Raw genomic sequence first — 11605 nt, 5'->3', positions numbered from 1 at the left:
AGCAGAATGACCAGGCTGTGCGCACATAATTCATAAGTTGTGCTTGCAATCAGCTGAAGAAGGCTTAACCTGTGGGGTTATGAGAAAGAGAGCATCTCCACCTCAACGCTTCCCCCGCCTCGTCACACCCACACCCTCTCCCCTCCTCCCCCCGGAGAGAAAGGGTTAATTGGAGTAGGAATTTCATCGCACATCTGTCAGATTTTTAAGGCCGTGACGCACTGAAAGCAGAGAGTCAATGTGAGCAAGGGGGAGGAGGAGGAGGAGGAGAAGGAGAAAGAGTTGGTGGTGAGATCGATGAAGTGGCAGGCAGAGGGAAGAGGAGGAGGAGGAGGAAAATCTCACGAGATAATGAAAGAACAAGAAGAGAGCTGCTAGTGTAGAGCAACAAACGAGGCTAGAACGGGACATTTTTTGGAGTGAAAACCAAAGACTGGGAGAAAAACAAGGACGGAAAGACCGAGAGAGGCTCGTTTGTGACCGCAGATGGTTTGTGGTGTCTGGTTTTAGTGAATGTTACACCCCGGGGCGCAGCGGACCAATTGTGTGAATCTGCAGGCTGCTCGCTGACAGAGTCGGAGAGATGCACAGGACGGACAAGAGTCGCGGACGCGCTCTGAGAAGTGGATAATAAAGGTAGGATTTTGCACGTTTTTGTAAAACCAATACGTGGTGGTGATATATTTTCTGAATCGCCACCATGTGTGATAGTTAGTTTACGTGTCCTACATGTGGAGCGAAAATGCAAAGGAACTGGTCATTTACAGCGCTTCGCATGCGCGCTGTGGGCTGCTTCTGTATCATAACTTTGCATAAGATTCAAAAAGAGCAAAAATATTACATTCCAAGAGAATATTAGGTTGGAGTGAAAAGTGATATCTGTGTTTTCTGGCGCTTTCCGAGGAGTGTGTGTGGCAGAAAAACAAAAGTGCTTTTTAATTAATTTTTTTAAATTATTTGTTGCTCTTGTTGTTGTTTGGGCTACATTTTATTTTCTCTCACTGGGCTGCTTTATTTTTTCTCTGTAACGACTGAAGTTTAAATAAAGCGAATAACAGCGCCTGTCTTGTCTCACGCAGGCACAAAAGCGAGGCTTTTGCCGAGGAACCCAGCTGAGCACCAAAGAGACAAGCAGAGCGCTGATGCACAAGCGAGAATAAAATCTCAGTTAGAGCTCCTAATGTTGTTGCAATCTCGTTTTCCGGGAGTTTGAGGAAGTACTTAACGTTATCAGATAATTAATTAGACACCCTATAAGCCCGGAAATCAATTAATTCACAAATCAATAAATCTATAGTCTGGTGTAACAAGAGACCTTACAGACTGTTGGCCCAGTTGTCCAACAACAATAACAAGAGGAGACCAGCCACACATCACGGCAAGAAATACAACTTTATTTGTTGAAATTAACGATGGATGGGAGTCTAGGGGAGATGTCCCTCCACAGCCACTCTGATCTGGCTCACAGCCAGGATGGCAGGGCTATGCTGCACTCCCGGGACCTTTCAGCTGCTTTCCCCAGGCCTTCCCTTGGGGGCTCCTCCATGTCTCTGGAACCTGAGCCCCGTCCACCAGGCTTCGATCACTCCATGTCAGCACTGGGCTACAGCGGCGACTCCCCATCCAGCTCTGGCAGCACATACACTACCCTGACCCCCCTGCAGCCCTTTGACGACAAGTTCCACCACCACCATCACCATCACCCCTGTCTCCCTGTCAGCAATGTTATTGGTAGCTTTACCCTTATGCGTGAGGATCGAGGCCTCAGCACCAACTTCTACAACCCTTATGGCAAGGAACTGGCCATGTCCCAAAGCCTGTCGCCTCCATCCACAGGATCAGGCCTGGGTTCCTCCATGCATGGCTACGGAAGTCTGGGCAACAGCCCTAATGGTAACGGCAGTCAGATGCTCCCTGGTGGTTATGATGTACATGGAGGGAGCCTTTTCTGCCGAACATCGGATTTTGGCCGAGAGATGTCACCGCCAGGCCTAGGAGGAGGTGATGTTTCAGTGGGGCATCAGCTAAATAAAATGGAGACTCACCAGCATGCCCCAGGCCATCACCCACACATCTATAGCCAGCACTACCAGCCACACCATCACCCGAGCCAGCAGGCCACCAAGATGGGTGACCACCTGCACTCTTCATCGTCTGCTTCATCCTCACCCAGCGAGGGCATGCTGCTGGGCTCACAGGGCAGTGGAGGCAGCACTGGAGAGGAGATCAACACCAGGGATGTGGCCCAAAGGATCATCACTGAGCTGAAGAGGTACAGCATCCCCCAGGCCATCTTTGCTGAGAGGGTTTTGTGTAGGTCACAGGGCACACTGTCTGACCTCCTGAGGAACCCTAAGCCCTGGGGCAAGCTCAAGTCTGGCCGTGAGACCTTTAAAAGGATGTCCCGCTGGCTCCAGGAACCGGAGTTTCAAAGAATGGCCTCGCTCAGGCTGGAGGGTAAGATCTGGCTTTACTCTGTATTTTTTCCACACACACACACACACACACACACACACACACACACACACACACACACACACACACACACACACACACACACACACACACACACACACACACACACAGAGGCTCAAACAGAAACCACAACAACAGACACGCTCACTCTCCTTGTTTTCCCCAAACGCCTCCCTTCTCCGTGTCTTCCAAAAAAAATCTCCTCTCCAGCAATCAGTATGCAGCTCAGGTTGGTACATGAGTAAAAGCAAAAGCATCATACTGATGTTTCCCTCCTTCCCACTGCTGTGAATGTACAACCGCTGTGTCTGTTGTCTCATCAGCCTGGGTAATAAGAACTTAGCAGCACATTAAGGTCAGTTTGATCAAGAACAGGCCATATGTGCCGTTCCTTTGTTTACTTTGCTCCCAAACAGTTCCTATTGATTTGTACAGTAGCTACAATAAAAAAAAACCCACAGACATTTGCCCTCCTCTTAAATGAACCATGAAGATCAGTGTGAGCAGCGATTGGCAATTTAATCGCTTTTGAGCCCACAAAATAATTTGCGCAGATATGCCATTCTGAAGCGATTGATTAATTTCAGCAGTGATTTATATCTGCTCAGCGCCTGACTCAAGTTGAGTTGGCAAGGTAACTGATGCAAATTAGACTTGAGCTTTTGCCAGACACCTTTTATCAACGTTGTCACTGAGGCAATTACTGCGGGGCTAAATACGGATGTTGTTCAGCTCTAAGGCAGCTCCTTCCAGGTTTCTCACATGTGGAAAAGAAGATGTTGCTGCTTAAGTGAGGTGCATGTAGTCATTAGTGCAGAATCACTCAGTCATATGGAAAATTTGACAACAGTTTTGAAAGTTAATAGAATTTAGTTACAAAGTAAAAAAAAAAGAAAGAAAGTTTTTTCCAATGTAGAACACCAGCTTTCTTCTTTTGCTATGATTTGCTACATCTTTTCAGTTAAATAAATATCATAATAATAATATTTCATTGTAATTATTTCTTGCTTTTTATACAGATTTCATGGCAAATTTTAATTATTACTAGTATTATTTTTTAAAGGCACATTACAGTGTGCTGCTTGCCATTTAATATTCTTTGGGGATGTGGATTCAAGACGTGACAGCACGCCGTACAGTGCCGTGTTACAGTGTAGTCCCTCCACAGGGACCTAAGACCCATCTGATACACGCAGCACAGAAAGAGATCCAAGTGAACGCAGTAATATGAGATGAGCATAGACGAGTGTGTATCTGCAAGTGGTCGGCTCACTGCGGGGGTCTGTGAGCTGTACGTGTGTGTGAGCCTCCCCACTTGATCACCGCTTCTTTCGTTTCTGTTGGCAGCTCGACTGATTAAGCCGAGCAACACAATAGGGTTCATAGGTAATGATTGTGCGCTCTTGCAATCCCTTCACAATTATTGATCTTTGATTGTTCAACTCTGAGAGCACATGTGTACATCCTCCATTCAGCAAAACGTTAGCGCAATCACAACCAAACCTCTTTTCTAAAGATTAGTTATCTTGGGTTTTGCTCTGTAATTTGACCCAAACGCCGTTTGATTAATCCCATCCCGTGATGTGTGAATGCTTTGTACGCAAAACACCTATTATCTCCCCCACGAAAAGGCAAATCTTCATCATGATAAATCAGCCCTTTGTTCTTTGGAGCAGATTTAATCATCGTTCTTTCTTTATGTGCAGCATCCTTGTTTCTTCATTGTCACAAACACAAACATTATTTTTAACGAGTCAGACCGCCAAGTCCGAGCAGCCGATCAATCAGACTCATAAAAAAGTCCCTACACAGAGAAGCGTACTAATGTTTGACAATGCTCCTACTCTCTCTCTCTCTCTGCTCTCACACTCTCTGAAATTGCATATTTAGTTCTTGGCAAAGCCACAATTTGGACAGCTCGGCACTTTTCTACATAACCTACTTTCCGAAGGGGGTTGTTGTGTTTTCCCCCCCCTGGCCAACCCCCTTTTGTTTAATTACAAGCCTCTATTGATTTCCATGGGAAAGAGCAGCACGCTTTGCCCACACACACCTCGGCCGCATCGGCAAATCGAGACTGGAATTAGAATGCGCGGTGCCCTGTGCTCCCCAGTCTGAAGATAGCTCAAGTGCTCTCTGCTTCACGCCTCAAGTTTTAAGATGATCCTCCTTAATGCAGCACTTGCTTAAATACATAGAAGGCCCTTTAGTGTCAGCCAGAAGCACTGTTATTTCCATAATGTCTCTTCTATAGAGGGCTGCAGAGCTCTCTCCAAAGCTTGACGCACCGTAATTGTGGAATTTAGTTGCTGCCATTTTGTATTTTCATATGTCTTTTTTGCAGAAACCTTTTGGTAAAAATGCTGTGATCCCTGGGATTTATCTGCAGTATCTTGTGTGTGTGCTGTATGGATTACTGCACTGTATATGAGATGCATCTCCAGCCCAACCTCAGGCTGTGGAGGAGGCAATCAGGATTTAGTCAGAGAAGAAGGCAGGATAAAGACCACACAGCCTTGCTCTGACACTTAAAGTCAAGGAGGGGGGATCAGAGACTATAACTTTAAAGATGATGGCCGAAGCCCTTGACTAAAGGTCTAAATGAATAAGAAAGGTCAATGCGGTTTACGTGTCAGCTCCAGTGTCCGCACCACCCCCACAGTAATGAAAGCCACAAAGCCTTGTCCACCGCTCGCTGCGTACAGTTCACGTTTTGCTAGCGAGGCTCAAAGGTCAAACCCAATTCCATTTGCATATCAGGAATTGCAAACAGGCCGGCGTGACCTTAGCTGTGCAACATCAAACAAACAGGGTTGTTGTTTTTGTTGTGTTGTGTTGTTTTTTTTTTTTTATCTGACTCTTGCAGCTCCCCCCACTCTGGCGCTGAAGGGGTTAACCAGCCTCTGTGGGTCGAGGAGTCTGAGCTGCACAGATTTAATCAATAATTTCTATCAGCCCCTGGCCCAAGAAATCAGCAGGGGGTGGGCTGGGGCTGGGTGGGGGGTGGAGGGGGTGTGGAGGGAGAGGACAGGGAGGGGAGTGGTGGTGGTTGTGAGGGGGGGGGGGGCTGAGACGCCAGGGGGTAGGGAAAGGGCTTTCGATCACGTTTCAGCAACACGAGACAGGGGCATACATCATGATTAGGGGCTGTTCCCACGATCATAAGAAGCCTATAGGGGAATATTTATGTCTCCAAGAGTAGCCCCGGTGCTGGGGATTTATAGCATGGTAATTGTGAGCCTTTTACACATGATTACAGCATAAGGAAGCATTTACTTAATGGTCGGCGTTATGATCGTCAGTAAGGGAGAGAGCTGAGGATAGGATGGCGGCGAGGAGGAGGAGAGCGGCAGGACACGGCAGCTCCTCCAACGAGCCATAAATCCACGCTACAAGCGAGCTAGCCAGCACTATCATGTCATTCCTTTCATTACTACATGAGCTCAGAGTGCACCACTGTATATACATTCCATAGCTGCAGCTCACATCCCAACACCCCCAACCCTGAAATATTGACCGTGGTGATGGTATAACTCATATGAAGAATGCAGCACAAATACTATATATATATATATATATATATATATATATATATATATATATATATATATATATATATATATATATATATATATATATATATAATTTCACTTGTGGTGATATTGACATGTTGCTGACATCTCGGCCTGTTCAGATTTTAATGAGACGTGGTTCGATAACTCTCAGAAATGCAAACGAGCTCTGGATGCCTAAAAGCTAACAGGCCCCTGTAATCTCAAGTTGACAAGAGTGCATCCCCGAGTCAAAACACTTCCTTCAGATAATGATTTTAGAGGAGAATGTTCACAGGGAATTCATGGGGAAATTTATTCATGTCCAGTTGAGTACTTAAGTTTCAGAAACTCAGCTGGATGTTAGAGCAATCAAAGCCAGACGGTGCGAAGTACACACACACACACACACACACACACACACACACACACACACACACACACACACACACACACACACACACACACACACACACACACACACACACACACACACCCTTTAGACCTGCGTCTAATTCTGCTGTTGTGATTGCACTCTGTGAAAAAAAAGATGGCGGTGAGGTCACACTTTTTCCTAAAACGCTCTGCTAATGAGAGAAATTTGCCACTGTGCGTTTGAAGAGTGAAAAGACAGTCATACAGTTAACATCAGCAGCACCCCTCAGTATGTGAGATGTTTCTCAATGGGAAACTGTGAGCCAATCAATTGGACGCGTCAGTGCTGTTGTGAGAGCAAAAGGCAGCATCTGTGTTTTATATAATGTATGTTTGCAGCGTGAGTTGGGTTGTGTTTCTCCATGTGTTAGGGTTTGAAATATTGGATCTCAAGGTTATTGCGAGCTGAAATCTCCATATAATCACATATTTTTTTTGTCAATAATAGAACTCCATACATATTTCTCTGTGTTTTCTTAATATAAGTTAAAAAAAAATCTGCCTGTGCAGCAGGATTATTTCAACCAGCTTCAACACGAATACAGCTTATTCCTCTCTTGCTTGAAAAATGGTGTGTGTTAAATCTCGAAAAGAAAGAAAGAGTTTCTCTTTTCTTGCAATAAAAATGACACGTTTGTTACACTGAGGCCTGTTTTGGTTGGCTAAATGCTCAAAAAGCCCAAAGAGCATGTGTAACCCCAGCATCTTATCTTTCTGAGATCGAGAAAGCTTCTGACACAACATGCCAAATAACATGCATATCTAATATCATACCTATTAGAAGAATTCATATTTTATACCCCCCCTGAAAAAAAGCCCACTCTCTATATAGGCACTAATCCATCTGTCCTTGCTCATTTGTGTGTGTGTATTTGTGTCTTTGTGTTTTTTGTGCACGTACACCAGTGTGCTTACACTTAGAAATGCATTTGATACCATCAGCAAAATAGTCGCCCAGCAACCGCACAGTGCTGATTGAAACCTCTTAAAAGTGTGCATTTAGGTAATTGCACGACTCTCCCAAATATGTTTTAGCCCACTTAAGGCTTCTAAATGCCCTGGGCAATGCCGACTCTGCTTGTTTCACTCACCCCTGACGTAACCTGCCTTTAATAGAAAATAAATTAGTTCCCCCTAAAGTGATTATTACTCACTCACTGCCGCCACATGTAAATGACTTTTATGAGAAACTAATGATGTTGAAGTGTCCACTAAGGGAAAGGAAAGAGTGGAAGTGGAGGGAGATGGTTAGAGAAAAAGAGCGGGATGGAGGGTGGGAGGGAAGGGAGGAGAAGTTGGCTCGGTACACAAAGGCAGAGGTTGGTGTTGTGTTTCCTGTAAATACAGAATTACAGCGTGTTAGAGGTGAAAGGTTCAGCGATGGATATGCAGAGGAACATGCAGCCTGAATTCAAAATGCTCGTCTGATTCTCAAAATGGATCTGAGCTCAGCCCACACGCATCAGGCTATTTTTCTCTCTCACTAAACAAAACTGTTCTTTGCACTCTTTTTTTTCCCTTCAAAATAAATTTCAGACTTTTTCGCGAGAAAATATCGATTATATAATTGGGCGGGCTGCCGCAGCTAGAGTGGTGTTTAACCCAGACCCCGGGATTTTATTTTGTGGTTGTTGTACGCAAGACTTAGATTAAAAAAAGAATCACCAGAAGACTTAACTGTTACTGTAGATTGGATTTGGATAACTTTGATACTGGACAAATGCTGCTAAAGCTTTTTATCTTCTGAGGACTAAAGATGCAGAAATATACGGATGTTAAATAAGGGAGAGTCTAAGAGGGACAAAACGTGACATTTGATGTGATGAAAGGTTATATTTCAAATTTTTAAGGGGAGAAATTTGATATACATCTGTTTTTGTGTTTGAATTCAATTTTTGTTTGGAAGATATTGCCATTATCAGTGCAACACCAGATTTAGTTTGTCTCCAGGCCATATCTATGTAAAAAATTAGACCATTTTCCAAAATGTAATTAAAGGGAATAATGAAAAACATCATGGAAGACTTCAGGACTTTGGTCTGGATGTAGTTATATGTTTTTTTCTCCCTAGCAGCTTAGAGCAGCTCACTGGTAATAAGATGTGATAGGTTGAACATCTTGATTCCTTTACTGCACAGTGAAACAAGTTGCTGATTCATCTCTTTTAACTAATCAAAGTTGCTTAGCTAATCTGTTTTCTTTCAACAAATCCACTTTCCCACAGCTTAATCCATTTGTCCTAGTTAGCCAGCCAGTCTGTTAGCTAACCTGCTTCCCCTTTCCTTTTTTTAATTTATCTTTTATCCATCTGCCTGCAGCCTGCAAGCGTAAGGAACAGGAGCAGAACAAGCTGGAGCGCAACCAGGGCCCGAAGCGCACCAGGCTGGTGTTCACAGACCTGCAGCGGCGTACGCTTCTGGCCATCTTCAGGGAGAACCACCGCCCAACCAAAGAGCTCCAGGTCACCATTGCCCAGCAGCTGGGCCTGGAGCTCTCAACTGTCAGCAATTTCTTCATGAATGCCCGCCGACGCAACCTCAACAAGTGGGCAGACGAGGGCCGTCCTTCTTCCACCGGTTCCTCGGGCTCCAGCATTTCCTCCTCCGCAGTGTCCTGCAGCACGGCGTGATGCTAGACCGTCGCGGAGGTGCGGTGAGGAGGGCGCTGAGGGAGCAAGGGGGCACATAGACTGGTCTAGGCAGAGATCAGCCGTAATAAATGTCCTCCTCGTTATCAGAAGGAGAGATGGAGCCAGCTATTATAGATGAGTTTATGAAGATGAAGCATTTTTCCCAAACCAAAGTTAATTGCTCCCTTGAAAAGGAAGGGGCAATGCTTAGTGATATGATTGCAAGATGTGAGGTCTTGCCTGTATAGTCAAGGGTGCAAAGATGATTTGACTCAAAGAAGAGTCACACCCTTACATAGACACCATCTCATTGCATTATTTTGATTATGTAGATTAGAGATAATGAGGGTATTGCAAATCAGGAGTAAGCATATTTTGGTGTACCTTCAAATCTTTTCTCATCTCTCCAAACGTGAAGAATCAAGAGGTGTCGTTTGCTCACATCTGGAGAGCTTCATTGTGTAACTTCCTAATCAAGTGATCGCCATCATCCGAAGACATTAATCCTTCCCCGATGTTATTGTAGTCCCTTTATTCCTCCAGAATCAAGGTGAAAGAGGAAGAAGAGGCATTTTTTTTAAGTCCTCTTTTTTTTTTCTTGGAGAACTGAATGCCCTTTTCTTAGCATGTGTTTCCATGGTAATGGTTCCCAGGACTGTATGGCGTTGTTCCAAGCTTGGAGCCTGGAATAATCAGGAGGGTTCTGTAGCGCCTGTGACTCCCAATTGTCAATCATTTCCCATCAACAGGAGCCTCTTCTGTATTGTGTCAAGACGGTCCCACCTCGAATGAATCAGAGTTTTCAAGGGGGAATCGCGGCACATCTCACCGTATGCCAGGACAGAATCGATAAACACAAGTAGGACACAGAAACAGACTTGTTGGTGCAACCGTCTAGCTTTAAGACTCTCACTGAGCTTCCAAATTAAAGCTCCACAGCCATTTTTTTGGACTCCAAATCAAAAAGAAAAAAACCAAAACACACACACAAAAAAAACGAAAACAAAAACAATTTGAACACAAAGGCTCTCTGGAGAAGAGGTACACCTGACACAATGTATAGTGACATTGTAGTATTTTTTCCACTCATTTCCAAACAACTGTATACTCCTCCATTACAAAATCTTTTTTTTACAGATGTCTAGAAAATGGAGGAATGTGATTCTTTCCAATGTTTTTGTACAGATTTCAAGCACATCGCTCTATTTATAGTAACACGTTGGAAGTGTGGGGCAGTTTGTTTCAGCCCTGCTGACGTACAAGGTCATTTTTTTGGTCCACAAAGGAATGGCTTTAACCATGCCTCCTTATAGCCAATAGATGAATCAAACCAAGAACTTTTCAAATGCAATTAATGATCTGATCAACATATTTATTACTGCATTTGTGTATTTATTGGTTTCCCTTTTTCTTTCCTTTATTTATTTGGTTATTTATTTATTTATGCTATCTATATACTGTAAGTATTTATTTAACAATGCTCTGTATGTCTGTGTGAAACTGAAAACTTTTTGTGATGGGCACTTTTAGCTGTAGAATCCCATCGTAATACCAAAGATTAACATTGCCTCCCTGAATGTACGGCCTGAATCCCTAAACCCAGTACCCGATCCACCCGGATCCAGCCCGACCCACCCAGTGATGTTAAGTATCTCTCTATCTTTAAGGCCTGGCCCTTTTTGTTTTCTTTGTTTTGTTGTAGAATTATGGGGAATTCTTTACTCTTGCAAATGTCTCTGCTGTCAGCTCTTAACGCCAAGGCCAAAGCTTGTTTGAATGTTGTGATAATATTTATAATTAATAATACTACCAATAATGACAATAACAATAATAACAAAGATGATGTGGCATCCCATAGGCTCACAAGTTGCTTGTAAAGTTGTGTTCAGACCAATGCCATCTGGCAGAGTGCGTAATGTGTCTGGGGACCCACTTAAAGCACTGTCTAATGTTGCGTAAGTCCTTCGGGGTCACGCGCAAACATGCGTACTGTGCATCTGCCTGGGGAAATGCATGGTTATGACCCCCCACCCCGCCCAATCTCCCTCACCTAACCCCTTCCCCAGTGCAGTGCAGACACTACTGTCTATGTCCTTCTCAGTGTGATCTCACCGTCCACCACACGCAAAGGCTTCTGCTAGTTGTCTCAGTTCCAAGACGTTTAGTAGGGTTCACTCCTGACTCCTCCCGTGTTTTCCTCAACTTGAATTGAGATACTGGAGTTTTTTTCTGGGTTTGTTTGCTGTCCAATGTGATTCTTAAAGGGTGTTCCTCATCTTCCGGGGAATTGGATTTATGTACCCGTGGTTTTTAAGGTCTTTTGAAGGTTTTTCCCATTCTCGTTTTCTGGGAATCTTTAATTTCTTTTGTAAGATTCTTTAGTTTTATGACCTATGCCCTCTGCCATCCAAAGTTCAGTGTTTGAGAAGTCTTAGATTTTGTTGTAAGGCTTGTGGGGCTTGTCCCTGACCCTGTAAGAGCTTCATGGATCTTTCCAAATCATTTGGAGTTTTGG

General features: G+C 44.2%; 1 protein-coding gene across 1 annotated transcript; it reads left to right on the top strand.

The window, feature by feature from the left end:
• Positions 1-242: 242 nt before the first annotated feature.
• On the top strand, positions 243-11137 carry onecutl (one cut domain, family member, like). The gene is made up of 3 exons (XM_085423685.1): positions 243-636; positions 1080-2457; positions 8780-11137. Exons 2-3 carry the CDS (start codon positions 1413-1415, stop codon positions 9088-9090), a joined length of 1356 nt encoding a protein of 451 aa, XP_085279811.1. The 5' UTR covers positions 243-636; positions 1080-1412; the 3' UTR covers positions 9091-11137.
• Positions 11138-11605: the final 468 nt, after the last annotated feature.

This window comes from Rhamphochromis longiceps, linkage group LG11, assembly GCF_057381845.1.
Source record: "Rhamphochromis longiceps isolate RC_006_pf linkage group LG11, R_longiceps_female_GT1.1, whole genome shotgun sequence".
Classification (NCBI taxonomy): Eukaryota; Metazoa; Chordata; class Actinopteri; order Cichliformes; family Cichlidae; genus Rhamphochromis; species Rhamphochromis longiceps.
Note: the sequence above shows the minus strand (reverse complement) of the source record. Positions and strands in the feature narration are given on the sequence as shown.

Bases quoted from the DNA above. Each gene is read 5' to 3' on its own strand.
- onecutl (XM_085423685.1), top strand. From the start codon at position 1,413: ATGGATGGGAGTCTAGGGGAGATGTCCCTCCACAGCCACTCTGATCTG. The intron at 2,458-8,779 runs GTAAGATCTGGC...ATCTGCCTGCAG, and splicing joins GGCCTCGCTCAGGCTGGAGG to CCTGCAAGCGTAAGGAACAG.